This window comes from Poecilia latipinna, unplaced genomic scaffold (genome assembly GCF_001443285.1).
Source record: "Poecilia latipinna isolate Pla-1442-1.1 unplaced genomic scaffold, P_latipinna-1.0 Scaffold1869, whole genome shotgun sequence".
NCBI lineage: Eukaryota > Metazoa > Chordata > Actinopteri > Cyprinodontiformes > Poeciliidae > Poecilia > Poecilia latipinna.
In genome coordinates this window covers 109,688-129,421 of record NW_015114485.1, presented here as the reverse complement: position 1 = coordinate 129,421, position 19,734 = coordinate 109,688, and the positions used below count along the sequence as shown (strand labels likewise).

General features: G+C 37.1%; 2 protein-coding genes across 8 annotated transcripts in view; one reads left to right on the top strand and one right to left on the bottom strand.

Moving 5' to 3' along the window:
• The first annotated feature begins 939 nt into the window (after positions 1 to 939).
• Positions 940 to 7,533, top strand: napgb (N-ethylmaleimide-sensitive factor attachment protein, gamma b). Its single transcript, XM_015014978.1, has 12 exons — positions 940 to 1,116; positions 1,328 to 1,395; positions 1,493 to 1,577; positions 2,447 to 2,464; positions 2,549 to 2,579; positions 2,650 to 2,759; positions 3,928 to 3,994; positions 4,080 to 4,150; positions 5,111 to 5,189; positions 5,509 to 5,588; positions 5,672 to 5,801; positions 6,623 to 7,533. The coding sequence occupies exons 1-12, from the start codon at positions 1,061 to 1,063 to the stop codon at positions 6,767 to 6,769; spliced, it is 942 nt and encodes a 313-aa protein (XP_014870464.1). The 5' UTR covers positions 940 to 1,060; the 3' UTR covers positions 6,770 to 7,533.
• A 1,615-nt stretch (positions 7,534 to 9,148) lies between these two features.
• piezo2b (piezo-type mechanosensitive ion channel component 2b) overlaps positions 9,149 to 19,734 on the bottom strand; it is a 102,556-nt gene continuing 91,970 nt past the window's right edge. For all 7 annotated transcript variants that reach the window (XM_015014970.1, XM_015014972.1, XM_015014976.1 and 4 more), the window contains 11 exons: positions 19,522 to 19,669; positions 18,392 to 18,603; positions 17,579 to 17,737; positions 16,849 to 16,996; positions 16,208 to 16,396; positions 15,233 to 15,340; positions 14,914 to 15,107; positions 13,438 to 13,557; positions 13,120 to 13,193; positions 11,756 to 11,954; positions 9,149 to 10,376 (listed from right to left, as the gene is read on the bottom strand). In XM_015014970.1, coding sequence (XP_014870456.1) covers positions 10,124 to 10,376; positions 11,756 to 11,954; positions 13,120 to 13,193; positions 13,438 to 13,557; positions 14,914 to 15,107; positions 15,233 to 15,340; positions 16,208 to 16,396; positions 16,849 to 16,996; positions 17,579 to 17,737; positions 18,392 to 18,603; positions 19,522 to 19,669 — 1,804 coding nt within the window. In that variant the 3' untranslated portion in view covers positions 9,149 to 10,123. The remainder of the gene's footprint in view (positions 10,377 to 11,755; positions 11,955 to 13,119; positions 13,194 to 13,437; positions 13,558 to 14,913; positions 15,108 to 15,232; positions 15,341 to 16,207; positions 16,397 to 16,848; positions 16,997 to 17,578; positions 17,738 to 18,391; positions 18,604 to 19,521; positions 19,670 to 19,734) is intronic.

Sequence of the window (19,734 nt, the reverse complement as noted above, 5' to 3'; positions counted from 1 at the left end):
ATTATATGCGCTGACACAGAAACTGTAACTAATTGGTTTCTACTCAGTTTTACTATATCAAATGAATTGAAAACTAAGCTGTTGCTATTTTAGCTTCAGTCATACTGATATAGGATCACAGTTTTCATCTGTGAAACCTGAAGCTCTGGAGGCGCAAGTGACTCTGTGGCTCAAAATATATAAAACAATTAAATATTGTCTTTTTTTGTTTCATTATTTTGTTCTGTGCCCCATTATCATCAGAAATCTGAGATTGAAGTCAGAATTAAGATATAAAAGTCTGACTTAATTCCCAGAACTGTGATAACAAAAGTCTGAATTGTGAGAAAAAAGTTTGAAATCTAAGATAGAAAGAACTAAAAATTCTGAGATTAAAGAGGCACAATTCTGAAAAAAGTCAAAATTCTGAGTAGAATCAAAAGTCCAAGATTAAAGTCAGAATTTGGAGGTAAAAGTTTGAAATCTGAGATGGAAAAAAAGTAAAAATTCTGAGGAAAAAGTCAGGATTTTGATATTAAAATCAGAAATTTGACATTGAAGGCTGAATTTAGAGATGAAAAAAAGTAAAAATTCTGAGATTAAGGTTACAATTCTCAGAATAAAATCAAAAGTCTTAGATTATAGTCAGATAGATGCCTGAGATAAAATCCATCCATCCATCCATTTTCTGAACACCCTTGTCCCTCAGTGGGGTCGGGATGCCTGAGATAAAATTCAGACTTTAATACAAGAATTATGAAAAAAGGTCAAAATTCAGAGAAAAAATATCTGATTTTTTCCCCAGTGCCCCTAATCCGTTTCTTTACATTTCTTTCTTTATTTGTATTTATTTTTTTGTTTCTTTATTTATGTATTTTTTAACTTTGATTTAAATATTCATGCTTCTCCTCAACTTTCACGTTGCATTCGTTCTCGCGCAGACGTTTGTCCTCCGCGGCACCCGTAGGCTGCGACATCCAATGACGTTTCTGTTGAGGAGGAGTTCCTGTTAATCCAAACACAGACGGGAGCAACATTCACGGGATTATTATCGATACCAGGACCGTTGAAGAGCGTCGGGATGGCAGCTCAGAAGATAAACGAAGCCCACGAACACATCGCTAAAGCGGAGAAATGGTGAGAAACGGCAGAAATGAGGAGGTTTATCCGCGGAGCTAGCAGCAGTTTATGTTGATGTAGCTAGCTGCTGTAAGGCCACCGTAGCAGCTTCCCTACATAATACTGCGACATTAATAAACATTTAATAGACACTTATTCTCAGTATTAGTATTTTCTTATCATGGTTGCTTAGCCTGATTGTTGTTAATTCATTATTTTAATGTTGTAGCTTAAAGACGAGTCTGACAAAATGGAAACCTGACTTTGACAGTGCGGCATCAGAGTACGCCAAAGCAGGTAACACATATCATAAACCCGGTTTTATACCTGGAGAGAGAGAAGGTTTTTAACGAGTTTATAGTAAACTGTCTGTGTGTTGATCTTTTGTTTGTAGCTGTTTGCTTCAAGAACGCAAAGCAGTATGATCAAGCTAAGGATGCCTACCTGAAGGAAGCTGAGTACCACACAGAAAACAAGACGTATCCTGCAGATGGCATTTAAGACCCATTACAAACAAAACAATGTTTAAAGTTTTACACCACAGCTCATTTATCTACGCTCTGCTGCCATTAATCACCCAGATCTTTCTCTATACTTCTGTAGAACTTCACACAGTTGCTAACAAATTGTTCTCCAGGTTTTCTGTCAAAGTTTGATTATTTTTTCACTCATCCCGTATTTGTCAGCTTTATGCTGACCTGGACAGCATAAAGAAGAGCCCACAGCACTGAACCCCATTGAACCAACTGGTTATTCCACCAAATATTGATTTCTGAACTCTTCCTGAGTTAAAACATTGGAATTGTTGTTTCTAAATTAATATGAACTTGTTTTCTTTTCAGAAAGCACTGCATCTTTTTTAATTTGACCATTTCACTGACAGTTTTGTCTCGCTTTGACACATATGGTCTAGTTCTTTGTTCAAATGTTTTAGTACACTTAAAATGAGACAAAACTAACTCACAAGGAACTTTTCAGCAAGATAAATTAGCTTGTTTTAAGTCAATATTTACTTAATATTAATAAAAAAGTTCAAATTATTTCACTTATGACAAAATGTCTTTCCCATTTTATAAGTGAAATAATCTGCCAATGGAACTAATACTTTTTAAATCAATATCAGTTAATTATTTACTTAAAACAAGCCCCTATATCTTGCTGAGAAGTAACTTTTAAGTTAGTTTTGTCTTATTTCAAGTTCACTAAGATATTTGCCCCAGTAACCAGATCAAAAATACTTGGTAAGATTTTTAATTTTTCCTGTTGTAATTAAAAGCAAAGATAAATCTGCCACTGTTTAATGTCCATTTTAAGCATGTTCTCCACGTTTCCTTAACTTGATCTACAGACTCTTTCATGCTGCAAAGTAAGTATCATTAATTATATTTAACCCGCTGCAAACATGAAACCCGCCGTTTGTCTTGTCTCTAACTGCCCTCCTCTTCCTCAGGGCTATTGAGCAGGCAGGGATGATGATGAAGGTGAGTGCTGGCAGGATCCACTGGAAAACGATATTTATCCGGTGTGGATTAACCTGCCTTGTTACAACAGGAGCAAAAGAAAATGCCAGAGGCCATCCAGTACATAGAGAAAGCCTGCATGATGTACATGGAGAACGGGACTCCTGACACTGCCGCCATGGCCTTGGATCGGGCCGGAAAGTAAAACCAACACCATTTTCTCTTTAGAGAAGCACAAGAGTTAACTTACATGATAAACAGTCAGCTGACACTCTGGTTTTCATCGTTGTTTGCCGCATTACGACGACACCTTTAATGCAAAGGTTTTAAATTCCAGCCCTTAAAGACTTGATGCCTGAAAATTTAACTCAGTTAATTTAAAATATACTTCATTTATCTTGAAGGTAAATTAAATGTTTTGTAACTTGTGCAGTTTTCTCTAAAGAGCTTCTGGAAGGATCTCCTGTAGCAGTCTGCATTACAGCTCTTCAGAAGAAGCCTCTTATTGAAGACACTGTAATTATATTACATAACAGCCTCATGAAGAGATTGTCTGTAGGGCTGAATGGATTAATCTATTAAAGTAATCGTCAACTAATTTAGTAATCAATTAATCGGACTCAAAAAGAGGCCATTTGCTGGAAGAACAACATAACCAGAGCAGTAATTAAATCAAAACTGTACAAAATATATATAGATTTTGCATTTAAGATAAAAACTTGAATGTGGCACTTAGTTTTAACTTCACCTGGTTTAAATTCACTAACAAAATGCAATATTGTTGCATTTCAGGCAATAAAATGTTTATTTTCTTATTTAAAAAGGAACTGAATTATTTGTTTATTTCCATATTTGAATGCATTTCTAATGTATAAAAAAAGACTTAAGTGATTAAATGAAAAATATGAAGAATGTGCAATTCTTCATCCGATTAATCGATTAATCAATAGACTAATGGATTACTAAGATAATTATTTGCAACCCTAATTGTTCTAACTCTATAAGTCTTTTTTTTAATTATTATTATTAATAATGTAATTATTACTATTAATAATTAGGTGAATCCTGAATGTGTTTGGTTGCTCTGGAGTTTATTTAGGATTATCAGAGTACAAATTGTATTAATTTTTATTTGCAAAATATTTTGAAAACTAATAAATTTCACAGTTTTGCAACACTTTTTGTTTGTGTGCCAGATAAAAACATTAAAATACGCCGAGGTCTGTGACTGTAGCACCTTAAAATGAGAAAAACTTAACAGATATGAGAACCTTTGTAAAGCACCGCAGCATTTTAGCTTCTGGTCATAAAAACAAACGGTGCAAACAGCTGATTTTCCTGTGAACTAAAACACATTTTTCCTCCTCAGACTCATAGAGCCCATAAATCTAGAGAAAGCTGTTGACCTTTACCAGAAGGCGGCAGGTGTATTTGAGGTGAGAATTTCTTTAAAAGTTGAATAATTCAGCTTTATTGGTTATTATGCTGTTGCTTAACGACATCGTGGTGCGACATTTGCAGAATGAAGACCGTCTGCGTCAGGCAGTGGAGCTGCTGGGAAAAGCCTCCAGGCTGCTGGTCAGGTTGAAAAGGTGAAAGATTATTTGGTTGTAATTTTCCACTGGATTGTTTAACACAATTAGTGTTATTTTTGAGGATTATTTTTTATTAATTACCAACTATAGTGCTCAAATAAGCCTTTTTGTTGCCTTTTTTAGGAAAATATCTAAATGTGCGCAATTATTGTGCAGAATTATCACACAACCAAGTTAAAGACACATTTTTCCATCCCACTTTTTAAAACTTTATCTGTTTAGGTGATGCATAAAGTTTGAAAATATGCCTGGAAATGATGATGATGTGTTGAAATTACTAGGGCTGTAGTGATACAGTAATCTTACGATATGATACAATACACGATATTCTGTCCACGATATGATATATATTGCGATATTCATCAAACGATACAATTCAATACACTTTTGCGATTTTCTGAAAGATTTTAGAGGGACAGCGTATTTTGGTGACACTTTGTGACTGTTATAGAGTTGGATTGAATTAATTTAACTGAAAACTAATTAAAAGCACCAACTACACAATACCTGGCTCTGGTTGGACATGGACACAGACTTAAAGTCGACAGCTGGACAAAAAGAATCAAAGTGGAGAGAAAACATGTTTCTTTTAATTGAAACAGTACAAACTGTAGCTTACATACATTTGTAAAGTAAACAAAGTGCACCAAGTACCTGCTCTGAATAGTTTGATACCTTTTTAACCTTGAGACTTAACATCTGAAGGAATCACTCTAAGCCTGATGACCTAATCACTCTCCCGGCGAAGCAAGCAGTGAGTGAGCAAGGCGACAGATGGATGTTACGATACTTGTGGATGAATATCGAGTTTTTTTCTAGGAAAGAAAATATTGATATATATCGCAAAATCGATATTATTACACAGCCCTAGAAATTACTAACCTACATGGTGGTTGCGATGTAGAGTAGATAATGTGATTATGATTGAAAAGTGATTATTTTATTTATTTTAAACAGGCTGGATGACGCTGCAGTCGCTCTGCAGAAAGAGAAGAACATGTACAAAGAGATTGAGAACTTCCCCATGTGTTTCAAGGTGGGTCTGCTCAGGTTCTGGTTCTGGATTGACCATGTCTGATCCTGTAGGGAAAGCAGGCAGAACTGTTCCTGGTTGATTTATGCTGCTCTGTTCAGTTATCTGTTAATGTAAAAAAGAGTTACAGAGTTTGTTCCTTCCTTCTTTTTGTCAGAAATCTTTTAGTTTTTTGATAAATTCTTGGTTTTGTCATGAATTCTTCCTTCCCTCTTTTCTTTACATGAACTCAGTTTAAAGCGACCAATTAAAACTCAGAGTGTTAATTAATTGAGTCCCTATCGCTGACCCGACCTCCTGATCTAATGTTCTGATGCTTCAGAAAACGACGGCCCAGGTTCTGGTCCATCTTCACCGCGGCGACTTTGTGGCGGCTGATAAATGTGTCCGGGAGAGTTACAGGTACGGGAACGCTCCGCCGCCATCTTTAACTTTACGTTCATTAGCCAAGGTGCTGGTTGTATAAAGCGTTGCGTCTCCGCCAGTCTGCCCGGCTACAGCGGAAGTGAAGACTGCGTTGCCATGGAGACGCTGCTGCAGGGCTACGACGAGCAGGACGAGGATCAGGTCTACCGTGTGTGCAACTCCCCTCTACTGAAGTACATGGACAACGACGTGAGTACTCGGTATTCTCACGGCGTTTCACATAACTTTTACTTTTGCACAAAGTAAGGTGTAATTGAGAAGTGGAAGGAAAACTACACACAAGTTTAAATTTTACCAATAAAAATCTGGGTACAAATCTGTCTCCATGACTTGAATAGCATTTGTAAACACGAATGTTCGATTAACAATTAGATTTAGTGTTCTTCTGTGAGTAAATGAAAAACATGCATTTTTTTACACAATTAATGGACCAAGCGTCAGAATAATAAATAGAATAATCAATAAAATTGTTCATTGCAGTTCTACATTGTAACATTGTGTAAAGACTATTACAATTAACAATAAAACTGCATAAATTACCATTAAAAAATAACTTGCAATTAAGTAAGTATTGGCTAAACTCAATGTAATTTTTATATTGAGGTTGTTGTCAGCAGGTGCTGAAAGTCTCTAATAAAGTAACTTGTAATTAACTAAGTTAGGAGTAAACAGTAATCCGATTAAAGTTACTTTTTCATCACCGGTTACGAGTTACATTGTTTTACAATGTAAACTTGTAAAATGATGATTATATAGTGTTACATCTGTAAACTGTAATCGTTTCTACAACTTTATTTTACAAAGTTGCCTAATTTATTGTCACTGAAACACAAAAATGAAATTAGAAAGTGTCTGTAATATAAATATGTATATAATGAGTTAATAAGATTGTTCCTACAGTTATAATACCTTTAATTCTCTTTAAAGGTTGATCTAGTTCATGACATTGTCTCACAGTTTATGTGGTAATTACATAGATATTTTCTTAAATTCCTTTTCTGTATTTCCAGTACGCCAAACTGGCCATTTCCCTGAAAGTCCCTGGAGGAGGAGGGAAGAAGAAGAAGGCTGCCGCTGCGCCACAGGGTGGCGCCGGCGGGGCACCTTCAGCTGCAAAGGACGAGGAGGATGACGAGTACGAGGGCGGGTTGTGTTAACCGGTCGCCACCAGAACCTCCTCTGTGTTCAGAACCTTTTCAACCCGGACGTTGGCCTGTTTGATCTCTAACAAGCTGGTAAAAAACCCAAACGGTTCCAGCCGGTGCGGCAGAAGAGAATATCGGGCCTCTTAAGTTTGTTCTTCTGCCTGGCGTAGGAACCTGTTCTGTTTTGTGTCGTCTCGGTGAAGCTGTACATTTTGCTGTTATTGTTTGTGGGTAGATTAATAACTATAAAAATACTCTAAACGCGACTGGCTTAGTGGATAGGTGTTTTATTTATACAGAGATAATTTATTCAGTATTCACGGCTGCTGGGAATGATACTGAAGCAATATGCAATCACACTGGTAATAATGCATGTTTAAAAACAATAAAATCAAAAACATGGTCATGCAAAGTCAAATATGATGCATTTAAGAATCATCTAGAACGACCCTGTTGTCTCAGCATCAGTGATTACAATAATAATCAAAATATACGCTAAGTTTGTTCTTCTACTTCGAGGTGTGTGCTACCTTAAAATAAAGAAATATAGTCCTGTGTGTACCGCTATCTTTTTTTTGCAATGTATAAATCAGAGAGACTTAAATGGAAAACACAAAAATGGGACCATGATGTGTTTATACATTATCTGATATCAGGCTTATTGTGGCTGTTTACATTTTTTATTTATTCCTTTTCCCCATCATTTCCTGTTTACTCCTCAACCAGATTCCCAAACTTTGCACACTTCTCAATAAACCTGTTTTGTGGCCCTCGAAGGCTCTTGATGTGTTTCGCTTCCTTTAAGTATTGAGCAGATTTTCCACATCAGTCGGAGTCTAACGGCAGACCCAGAACAGCTTTCCATCCCTGATGAGGTTAATGCTTTCTGTCTGTAGAAGTCAGATTTAATGTGTTTGCAGTAAGCGACTGCAGCCGAGCATTAGGAGGAAACGAGAGTTAATCCAAGGAAATTTTTTTCTATTATGAAAAATCCTATTAGAGTCTTTTCCACAGTTTAGTTGCTTCAAAAACAGATATTTTAAAAGTACAGCTGTGCCTCAGGTTCTTTAAGAAATCATTGAACAGTTAATTTAATTCACTAGTTCAGTTTAAAAAAGTGGAACTCACATTTATTATACTCACAGTGATGCAGTTCAAATGCTAATTTCAGATAATTTTGATGAAAAGTCCTCACAGCTAATGAAAACATGAAATCCAGTTTTCAGAATATGTTTATTTACGGTACAGGATATCCTTCTACTAGACTGGAGCTTATTTTGTTTACATTGCTTACTAGAGAGGAGATCATGTTATTTTATTTTTTCCAAATGCACTCTGGATCTTGGTGTAAATTTACTTGTAAGTTAGTTTTGACTTATTTAAAGTGTACTAAGATATTTGACTAGAAACTAGACATATTATTTTGGAAGTGTGTGGTGGATAAGCAGAGAAACTGGACTCACCAAGGAGAGCTTTTAAGGCCCTCCAGAAGATGCTGGCTTGCTAGGTCTCCAAGCTGCTACTCCTGGCGTTTTCCTCCTTAATTGACATATCGCTCTTTAAATCTCCTCTATATGAACAAAAAGGAAAAATCTTCCCACATGGGTACAACACAGAATTTTACCAAGTATTTTTGGTTTAGTTTCTAGTGATAAAACAAAACTTACAAGTAACTTTTAAGCAAAACATAAGAGCCAATTCCTTAATATTGATTTAAAAAGTACTAATTTCATCTGCAGATTATTTCAGTATAACGAGACATTTTCCCATGTTATATGAAATAATCTGCCAATAGTAGTAGTACTTTTTCATAAATATGAAGGAATTATTTTCTTAAAACAAGCTCGTTTCTTGCATAAAAGTTACTTGCAAGCTAGTTTTGTCGTCTTGGTTTTACTGGCGGTTGGCAACAAACTTTTAGTAGCATTACCGCCACCTACTGGTATGGAGTGTGGTTCGTGATTCTCTCTCTCTCCAACATAAATAAAAATAAATATCCTACCTATAAATATATATATACACACAAATACAATTATACATAACATCTAGTTATCATACACATTCACAAACACACCTACTATAATCAAATTCCATGAAATAATTTAGTTTTCTTTACAAATCGAATAACTTTGTATTTTACTCCCCAAATTCTTCCTCAAAATATCTAATAAAGTAACCTTTTCCTTAAAACTTTCAAACTCTCTCCTCATATATCTTCTCCCTTTTTCATATTTATAACATTCTTAGTTTTGTCTTATTTCAAGTTTGTCAAGATATTTGCAGTAGAAACCAGACAAACGTACCTGGTCGGATTTGGTGTTTTTGCAGTGTGGCCTCTAAATGCTGCAGCTGTTTTCCATCATCGTTTCTCCAAACAAAGCACCAAAGAAAAACCCTTTCAAGACATCTTTTATTTGCACATCTTGTCACATCGTCTTAATATACAGCTACGATTTCACATGTCATTCCTCGGCGCCCGGCCCCTTCGGTAACATGGCCCCCCTGTATGTACATGTTCTGAAAATTATTCATGGCAATAGTTAAGTTTTTCAGTCATGCTAAAATGTTATTTAATGCATAGTTTGGACCAAAGGGCTCGTGTCTCTCAGCCCTTTTTTGTGAGGAAGAGTTTTGTCTTCTTTCTGTGGGTTTATGGGTGATGAAGATTCAGATTGGATGGATGTAATCGATTGGCAATAATCTTATTCTTGTGAAAGAAACCCCCCTCCCCCCACCCGTCCTTCCCAAATGTGCAGTAAACAAACTTGACTTCAGTCCGTCTATTTATATTTCATGCCATTTAAATAGTTCTCACCTTTTCTACAGTCACATTCTTTTAGATGCGTTAAAGCCTACAGGTACGACACAAACGTATCGGTGAAAACGGCTCTTCCTGAGAAAGATGTGTGATTCTGAGCAGGTTCAGTTCTTCTCATACAAACAAAATAAGGCAAGAAAGTCTTTTTTTTTCTCATTTCAGAGAGCCTTGTGTAAAGAAATGTAATGTTTCTCAGTCACTAACTGACTTTTTTGTGTGTGTGCTCCCATCATTGCTCGGTCCCGATCCGACAGATCCAGTTTGGAGAGTCTGGGACTGAGCTCGTCTGGTCCTCACTGCTCATGCTCGTCAGTGGAAAGCCCTTAAATCAGTAAAGCTGCAGCCACGTTTCACGCTGAGCAGTAGAAACAACTTCTGCAGCTGAAGATTTGTGCTCAGTTTCGATCGCTGTCGCTGCTTTTCGTCCTTAACAAGTAAAATGTACCAGTTTTAGTTAAAATCAGTGTTTCTGCGAGGCATCATGGCCGACTGAGCGCCGTTTTGTGCTCTCGCAGTTCCCCTGAAAAGCTCCGAGTCGCCTCCGTTTGTCACTCGGTTTTCTCCCGGGTCCACTTGATCATGGTCTCCGGCGAGCGGTAGAGGAAGATGAGTTTGGCGTACATGTCCTCCTCCAGGTCCAGCTCGCCCGTCTCTCGCACCAGGAAGATGTCGGTGCACAGCTTGAGGATGCGGTCCACGTTGGGCAGCTCCTCGAACATGATGGTGTGCGAGATGCCGCTGAAAAACTCGCGCACAAATTTCCCGATGACCAGAACAACGGAGGCGTACAGACCCATGATTCTAGACGGGCACAAAAAGAAAGAGTCAGACCCGGTGTCAAGCAGCTGCCTTCACATTAAACGATTAATTGCAATTAATTGGATTGGTCAGAATAATTGCGATTAATCAATTATTGAAATAACAGCTGATTTCCCATCATGGGCCATCAAATTGCTCAACACCAATAATCCCCAACCAGACTGTCTGAAAGTTCAATATTGTTTTTACATGTTTAGCAATATATTATTTATATATTTATTCTAGTTTTTTTTTAATTCATATATTATGTTTAATTGACACTGAGGGCAACATAATCCACTGACTGCTTTAAAAAGACCTTAAATCATTTATTTTTAGCTAAATTTTTGGTTCATCTTGGTTTTAATCTCTTATTTATGCAGCTATTCACTTAATTACTTTTGCTTGTTTTCTTTGTTTCCTGCCCTTTAAGATCTAAAGGTAAAAAGGGTATTATAAATAAAAAAACATTATTATTATGATTGTTTTTTCACCTGCACTAGTGACACTTGTATATATGTATATATACACTGCTCAAAAAAACACTCAAATAACACATCCTAGATCTGAATGAATGAAATATTCTCATTGAATACTTTGTTCTGTACAAAGTTGAATGTGCTGACAACAAAATCACACAAAAATCATCAATGGAAATCAAATTTATTAACCAATGGAGGCCTGGATTTGGAGCCACACACAAAATTAAAGTGAAATGTTCCCTTCATTTTTTTGAGCAGTATATATTAATAGTCACGTAGTTTTTCAGTATTTTTTGTATTCCGGTAACCAAGCAGTTGCATAATGTAGCCAAATTTTGTTGTCCTGTCTTCATGCAATGGCAATGAAGTCAGTTTAAGTTCAATCTAATCGATTAATCATTAAGTGGAGTAAAAAACAGCAGAAACCGAACGTCTTTAAATCTAGACTGTTTGGATCTGCTTTTGTAACATAATAAATTGAAATTTTAATAATGGCTCTTTACTAAATGCAATGTTTAAATTGTTGTGTTTTAAGATAGCAGTTTTGTGTTTTTATATTTCACTAATTTAAATTGAGGGTGAAAACTCACCTGTGTGGAGCTACCTTCGATTAATATCAGCTGGAACATTTTACAGTGTAGTTTGTCGTTTGTTGTGCTTGAGTTGTTTTTTTCTTCTAATCAGGTAAAGCACTTTGAATGGAACTGATGTTGAAAATATGCAATAAGAATAAACAACTTGCAGGCAGAGGTGTTTTCTGATTGAGCGCAGGTGTTTTCTGATTGAGCGCAGGTGTTTTCTGATTGAGCCCAGGTGTTTTCTGATTGAGCCCAGGTGTTTTCTGATTGAGCGCAGGTGTTTTCTGATTGAGCGCAGGTGTTTCAGTTTGTCGGTGCGTACCCGTATCCGGCCAGGAAGCCCAGGCTGGGCGGGCTCACTTGGTCGCTGAAGATGTAGATATGCAGACCCGGTTCGCCTTTGGTACCGATGTCATCTAAGGGTCCGTATTTAAGCTGGTCCACGATCCACCACTCCTGGATCTGATCAGATTCATTGTTGGCTCGCTTCAGAGTGAGGGAAACGTCGAACATGTTTTCACCTGAAAGGAAAACAAAACGAATAAATAATAAGGAAACAGGTAAGTCACTTTAAATCTAACAGTAATTCCACAAGTTAAAACATTTTAGTAGAAGTAAATAACTATTTCAGAATTAACTGTATTTGCATCTGTTTTTTGTTCTGTTTTTTTCTAAACTAAAATCACTTGTTTCACACTCAATAATAAATTAAGCATCAACTATTTTAGTTTCACAAATAAAATAATCAGATATTTTTTTAAAGTACAGGATTGTAGATCCAAAACTTCAACTGGTTTTAAGGCAAACAGGAGGAGTGTCCAAAGTGTGGGCTGGGGGCCATTTGTGGCCCCTGGATGGATTTTGTGTGGCCCCCAACTACGATTCAAGAAAGATGCAAATTCATCCCGGAGATACAGACAAAAACTTTTTACAATGGAAAAAATTAAGTATTCGTCTTTTTCACGATTTATTTACTTTATAAAAGGGCTTTAAAAGAAAATGACTCAAATTCTTTTCTTATAATCCAATAAAGTTGTTCAGTCGAGCCCAAAAGAATTCAAAATCTGGTTTAGTTCTTTTAATCCAGAGAAATCTTTAATATGTTTTAGATCTACGATAAAAAAACATCAGTTTTATACAATAAACAAACAAAAAACAAAAAATTGGACGACTTTATTGTAGCTTTGGTTTTATTTTCTTGTCCTGCAAACACTTTAGTCTTGATTTTGGTCAACATGACGAAACGTTTGGACGCCTCTGGCACACAGGTTACTTATTAATTTGGGCTCGATTCAAGAAAACTGAAAAAATATTTAATCTGTTCTCAACAATAAAAAGATTTAAGTCATCTGAAAACACTTTCTGTATTTAGACAAGTTTTAAGACAGCAATTAAAAGCAGATTTCGGTGCATCAAGGCGTACTTTAGAGTAGATGTGGTCCCAGTTACCATGACAACAGAAGGGAACCAGAAAGCGTGGTAAACATAATAATCACTTTGTGTTGCCTTTTACATTTTTCTGAGTAGATTTTAATTTAAAAGTCGTAGTTTTGTCCTAATGTATTTAATTTCAGTCATCGGAGAGGCAAAATCAGTACAAGTGCTGCAAATGGCCCTCGAACCGCGGTTTGAACAGCCTTGCTTTACAGGTAACCTTGTAATTTCAGGACGATCGAGTTTTCTCACCGAGCTGTTCAACGGGTGTGGCTTCAGAGTCGCTGGGGGCTCGGATGTAGCGGGGAATGAGTTCTGGGATCGTCCTGCACAGAAGAAGAAGAAGAAGAAGAAGAAGAAGAAGAAGAAGGAGAAGATCATGGCGTTGGCAATCCGTTTGTTGGAGCAAAACTGGAAGTGACTGCTGTTCTTTACTCTGTTAATTATGCTTAACAGTGCCAATTTTCCTCGAAAGTTTGCAAAAATCCAGAGAAAATACCCTCATTACAACAGGTATTCCATGTGCAGCGGGAAGGAGGGCGCCACCTGCAGGGAAGGAAGCTAACTTACACTTTTAACTCACTGGCTGTCCCATTCAGAAGCATCACAAGATCCCGCTTTGTGTTTTCCTCTAGACGTATCACATTTTTCCCAGATGCCATCTCAGATTTGGCACCAAGACTGAGGTTTCTGGCAACAGAGGAGGAAAGCAAAAAGTATGAGGAACTTTTCTTTAAGCCTCGTCTTTCTGAACGTGAAAAAAAAAAAAAGCAGAAAAAAGGAAAGACGCCATTAAGTGAAGGCTCAGAGAAATGCAAAACTGGAACTTGTTGCCTGTTTGGTCTCACCAGGCCCGTCACAATAAACATTAAATCAGTTAATCGCATCATAAATTAAAACAGGGCTGTCCAAAAAACCTAAAATCTAGCAAATAAAGAAGCCCGATATTTATCATAGATCCAAAATATCCAAGCAATTTTTACAATGTTTTATTAGGGCCATTGTAGATATAAAAAAGGAGTACATTTTGTGATTGTTCTCAGAAACTTTCCAGAAAAATTTTCAATCGACATCTGAAATTTTGAAATTTCAATTTTTTTCTACAAAATTTCTGATATTAAACTAAAGACTGATTTTTCTTTTCTTGAAAATTTCTGAGATTACTCTCAAAGTATTTTGGCAGAAGTGTGATACTTAATGCTACTTTGATTTAGCATGTTTGTTGTATTGAAAGAAAGTCACCCAGTTTTCAGTTTGAATAAATTTACTTTCAATAATAAAAACAGGGTCTGGGTCACTTTCTATCAAAATGTTTGCTACATTTAACCAAGTTTAAGAAAGAATAAAAGCTGATTTTGGTTCAACAAATCTGGCTTTTCAGTTGCAGCTTCTGGATAAACTTTTGTTTAAACTTGGTTAATAAAAGTCGAATCCTTTGTGATGTACTTTGCATTTTCCTCTGCAAAAAAAAATATTGGTAACAATTTTTACCCTGATTACAAATTAAACGTCTCCATCTGCTTCAATGGGGCAAATTAGTCCCATTTTTTGAATTGCAGTTGAGGGCCGCACAAAATCAGTCCAAGGGCCACAAATGGCCCCCGAGCCGCACTTTGGACACCCCTAAATTAAAAAAAAACCTCAATAATTTCCATTTGCTTTACTTGAAATTTTCTCTCTTTTTACTGGCCTTCAGTCTGGCGTTTTTGTTTTGTTGAAGAACAACTTTGTTTTCCGAGACGTCATAACCCATTTTATTTGTTGTTTTATTTTAGATATTTAAAATGTCTTCCACTTTCAGTGTTAAATGTTCATTAGAATTTGAAGTTTGATATTTGAGAATGGGACATTTTCATTATATCACTTGAAAATCAAAACAACAATATTATCGTTTATTGCTAGAAATTCTAGGATAATTCATTGTCCAGTAAAATTTGTTAAAGTGACAGGCCTAATTATTTAAATTGTCAATGATTTGGGGAGATTTTTAATAATTTTCCCCTAGTTTCTGTCCAACTTCTGCTTGTGTTTGGTAACAGATTTTACCTCTGCACAGTCCAGGAGACGGTTATCAGGAACTCCTGGTCTTCCCCATTCTCCCTTTTGTCCTTCGATCCCAACATATCTATCAGGGTGCGTCTGCTGGGCGGGCTGATGGTCCACAGAGAGTTGGAGCTGCCTTTCAGCTCCGCGATGATCAGATCCTCTGCAAAGTACGTCTCCAGCCACTGCACGGCCATCTGCCCACAGAACGACATGAAAACTGATCGACTCAAGCTTCACTTTAAACAGATGAATGACTGAAAACAGTTCGGCAACATTAAACACATAATACACACAACATGTTGTAGGTTTATAGTCTCACATTTGTTTTGGCTTCATCGAGTGATAGGAATTTTCTCTTAAATTCGACAAAGTCGGCCTCTTTCACAGAGTGGAGCTGCTTTTGCTGAGCACTCATGGTGAAGATGGGCTGTGGAGACAGAATTTTAAATAAATGCAAGTTTGGGAAAAATCTGGGTTTCATTTGCTGAAGTCAGAGTGATTGTATAAAGCAGGGTTTCTCCCAGTGGTTTATCAGCCTGGCGGGTCTCCAGGCTTTACTTGCTCCCCCACCAGGCTAGGCATCCTTTGTCTATTTATCATAGGGTTTTTTATACACCAGTAACAGTGGAAGCAAAGCAGTAGCAGTCAGTGGTGCAACAAATCTGAAGAGGCCTCTGACATAAGACTCATGACATGCTAACAGTTCAGTATCCAGGCAGCAGAGATGATATTCCACAGTAAATGTCCTGAATAAGTATCTTTGCTAATCCACCTTATTTGGTTTTGATGCTTCTTTTTAAATTTCTCTGGCAGTTTGGTTAGAAAATCAGGCAGAGAGACGTTTGATTCGGGTCTTGGTCTGCATCCAAGGCATTACCAACTAAAAATCTCACATCTCACAGAAAATTTACTTGTAAATTAGTTTTGTCTTATTTCAAGTGTACCAGAAACTAGAGAAAAATATTTCACTACATTTTGTGTTTTTGTAGCAAACTGCACAGCATTCACACCTAAGGGGAATAATTGTCCTAAAAACACTTCAATCAAAACAACTATGAGTTAAAAAAAAGCTACACTTATTTTATATTAATTACATATTAAAAACTAATATTTCCTAAACCGGATGTTTTAAATTCAGTCAAATTGAAGGTCTGAGTTCAATAGAGTGTGAGATTATCCTTCTGCATAACAAAATAATTTATTTTAAGGATTTATAGACATCTTTAATGATGAAAAACATGCCAGTTTGCTCTGGACTGTGGGTATTTTTATGATTTGATAAAACTCTCAGTACCTGGAATCCAGCCAGGGTGATTGTGACGGAGACGTCCAGCGGCGCGTTGACGACGCCGGCCACAGACTTGACCAGCGACATGAAGAGCAGCGGGAACCAGACGATGCAGATGAGCAGCACCACGATCATCCCTCCCATCCCGTACTTCACCACCTTCTTCTTCTTCTGGCCTCGCGGCTGAGGGTATCTCTGCAGAGAGCGGCAACTGGTTATCACATTTAGTTGTATTTCTACTCTTGAGTGAAATTTCTGGATTTTCTACCCAAACATGTTTTAACCAAAAACTCACCAGACACAGACACACACCTGCAGTTTTTTGTTAAAGTTTCATATGTTTTTTACTTGAGTATAATTTTTGGGAACTCTACCCGAACTCTGCAGAGGGACAACATGAAGAAAATCGTTTTTCTGATTTTCTGCTTTATGTTTGCTTTGGTAAAACTACCGCAGGAAATGTATTAAGGGACAAATTAATATTTTGGAGGGACAAGTACAAAGTAATTTTTTCAACAAAAAAAATAATAAAAAAAATAAAAATAATATTTCAGCTCAAATTCCTGCATGACAAAAACAATGGTAGAAAATTAAGTGGAAGGAAAAACCTTGTTAGAATTATGCTCAAGCAACAGAGATAGCCACACCTTCTCAGATTCTCTCCAACATTTGAGGATGAAAATGTGAGCGTATATGTCCTCCACGCAGATCCAGCTGGACAGGGACAAGGAAGTGTCGGTCCAGACCCAGTCCATCACCGCTCGCAGCTCCGTCAGGAAAGGCACCAGGCGGAAACTGAACAAGCAAACCAGACACATGAACCCAACTTTGCTGCCCACAAAGCATTTCCTCCAGCTATGGGGGAAGCTTGTTCAATTAAGAAAAAAGAAAAAATGTGACTTAAAGCTTCAAACCAAAGAAGGAAAGTTACAATCTGAACTATTCGTGTGGAGCTCCAGTTCAAGATCAAGTCAAATTCATTTGTACATTTCAGCAACAAGGCAAATCAAAGTGCTTTGAAATTGTTTCATGTGACAAAAGATGAACATCTGGATGAGTTTCTCTAGGACATTCGTCCTTTAATCCTGGAAATATTCTTCAGGTGACAGAAGACCAACTTTGTAACTGTCTTTATGTGGCTCTGACGGTTCAGATCTGACCAGAGTCAAAAGATGTTCAATATTACTTTCTTTTAAAAAACACTTACTGAATGCTGAAACAAACTGATATTGTAACAGTTTAATGGGTTTTATCAGTGCATCCTGGCCTTTTAAAAACATTCAGATTTTTGATATGGCCCAAAATGAAAATGAGTTTGGAGCTCTGGACCTTTAGGTCCAAAGACAATATCTTCAGATTTAAAGAGTGTGAACTCACCCCTGGAACAGGAAGAGGTTGACGTAATTGTAGCTCTTGGTGAGGAAGTTTCCCAGGACCCGGGTTGGATAGCCGCAGCGGATCTGATAGGCTGACAGCCCGAAGTAGATGCACTTGACAAAATACCACATCTGGGCGACCGTGTTCTCACTGAAACGCCTGAGAGAGGAAGAGGAGGAACACAGGGGCACGAAGGCTGATATGACCTATTATCAGGAAAATAACCACAGTAGTCCTAACATATATTCCAGGATCTTTAAGGACCTCTTCTACAAAACTTACATTTTCCATGTCCATCTCAACTCTTCTAAAAACACTGAGTTAATGGTTTTTGGTGTCTGGAAAATTTGCCATTTCAAAAACCTACTGCTTATTAAGTCACATTCAGGAACTGAGCGTTACCTAGCAGCCCCAATCCAGCCCAGCCCAGCCCGTTACCTAGCAACCCAGGCGGAATTCTATGATATGTACAATGGCTACTGGAAAAGACAAGTGTTTTGTTGTTGATTTACCATCTAGAAACTACTTGATGCATTCTTGTTGGGTGTACAGGAGGCTCCACTTCTGCTTTTCAAAGATGTACGGCTGTATAATTTGCTTGCGACCACTGAGCTGGGGGGAGTGGCTCAAATTTTGTGCTCAAATGTAATGTGCATGTTTTGTATAGGCCATATCCTAACCTGCTCCAGGAAGCACAATAAATCACCTTTAAATAGAGAACCTTTGAGGAAAGTTAACATCCAAACTGGGAAAAATGTTCAAGGGTGTAAATACTTTTGCTGAATTTCATCAGAAGTCAGTTCACGCTCTCACTTTTCCGTGACGCCCGGCAGGATGAAGAACATCCAGAAGTGGATCCCGAAGACGAGGATGACCTGGAAGATGACCTTCCCCAGGACGGTCTTTCTGAGGTAGAGGGCCCGGTCCACCACCATGGTGCCGAACTGGATCAGAACCATGACCAGGAAGGGACCAGGCACCTGGTCCTCCGACAGAGACGACGTAATGTCCGCCGTCGAGTGTTTCTAAAGAAGAGGAAGAGGACGCTGAAGGTCAATTTAATGTTTCTCCATAAATCTGACACTTTTTAGTGCTGTTTGGCTTCCACTGTATTGATGGAAATTGCATAAAATTGTATCAAGTTTTGAATTTTTACATAATTTGTACACCTTTTTAAACTAAACATAGCAATCTTTTCATACTTTTGCTTATTTGTGCTCATTTAAATCACATTTTCTAACCTTATTGCAATTTTATTTATATTGTGCTTAAACCCTTTCAGCATTTCATGTTTAATTGAATTTTTTTTATTCTTAGTTTAAATAAATAGTGAAAAAATAAATCAATAATGTTTTGGCAACTTTTTAACAATATTGTGGAAAAACTAACCGATTCATTGCTGAATTTTTTTTAAACTAATACTTTGTTTATGATCACTCAAAATATCCATATTTTTGCAAATGGAATAAAAAAATTATTTATTTTGTTTTCTTTTTCGGCATCCCCCCCCCAAAAAACAACAAAAAAGAACAAAAACAAAAACAACCCCCACACAAGATTTAAATAAAAAATGTCTATCCATCTATGCTTGCTGCCAATTCTTAAAAAACACAAAACAAAAACAACAACAAAACTTTTTTCCATGATAGCATAAAATAGTTTAAAATAGAGAGTAAACAGCCAGTAGAGCTGCACAGTATTTGATATTTATTGTTAGGAAGTTAATTAAGGTCAATTCTTAAAAAAAAAAAGTTTTGTCTTCAAGGAATTTATTTATGAATGAATTAAAAATATATATTTCTAAAGAAAATAAATGGCAGTTCAGTTATTAGAACTGGTTATAAATTTGTGCTAATGCATGTTGAAGACATTCTAAAAAAATGCAAACATAAAAGCAGTTTTTGTGTTTGTAATTTAAAGAGAATCTAAAATCTAAAACTCACCCCAAAGGCCCAGAAACCGAAGACGATGATGATGAAGTCGACGGTGTCGGCGAGGAACATCAGGACGTAGACGTCGGTGACGGCGCTGTACTCCGGGTGGATCAGGTTGTAGAAGAACTGCTTCATGGGAAGGTAGAGCTCCAGAAACCTGCAGGGGCCAAACAGATGTTATCCATCAGATTTAAAATCAATCACTGAGTCGAGAACTGGGGT

Coding starts and splice junctions, on each gene's coding strand:
- napgb (XM_015014978.1), top strand. CDS start 1,061: ATGGCAGCTCAGAAGATAAACGAAGCCCACGAACACATCGCTAAAGCG. Junction 2,760..3,927: donor GCCTTGGATCGGGCCGGAAA/GTAAAACCAACA, acceptor TTTCCTCCTCAG/ACTCATAGAGCCCATAAATC. Junction 5,802..6,622: donor TGAAGTACATGGACAACGAC/GTGAGTACTCGG, acceptor CTGTATTTCCAG/TACGCCAAACTGGCCATTTC.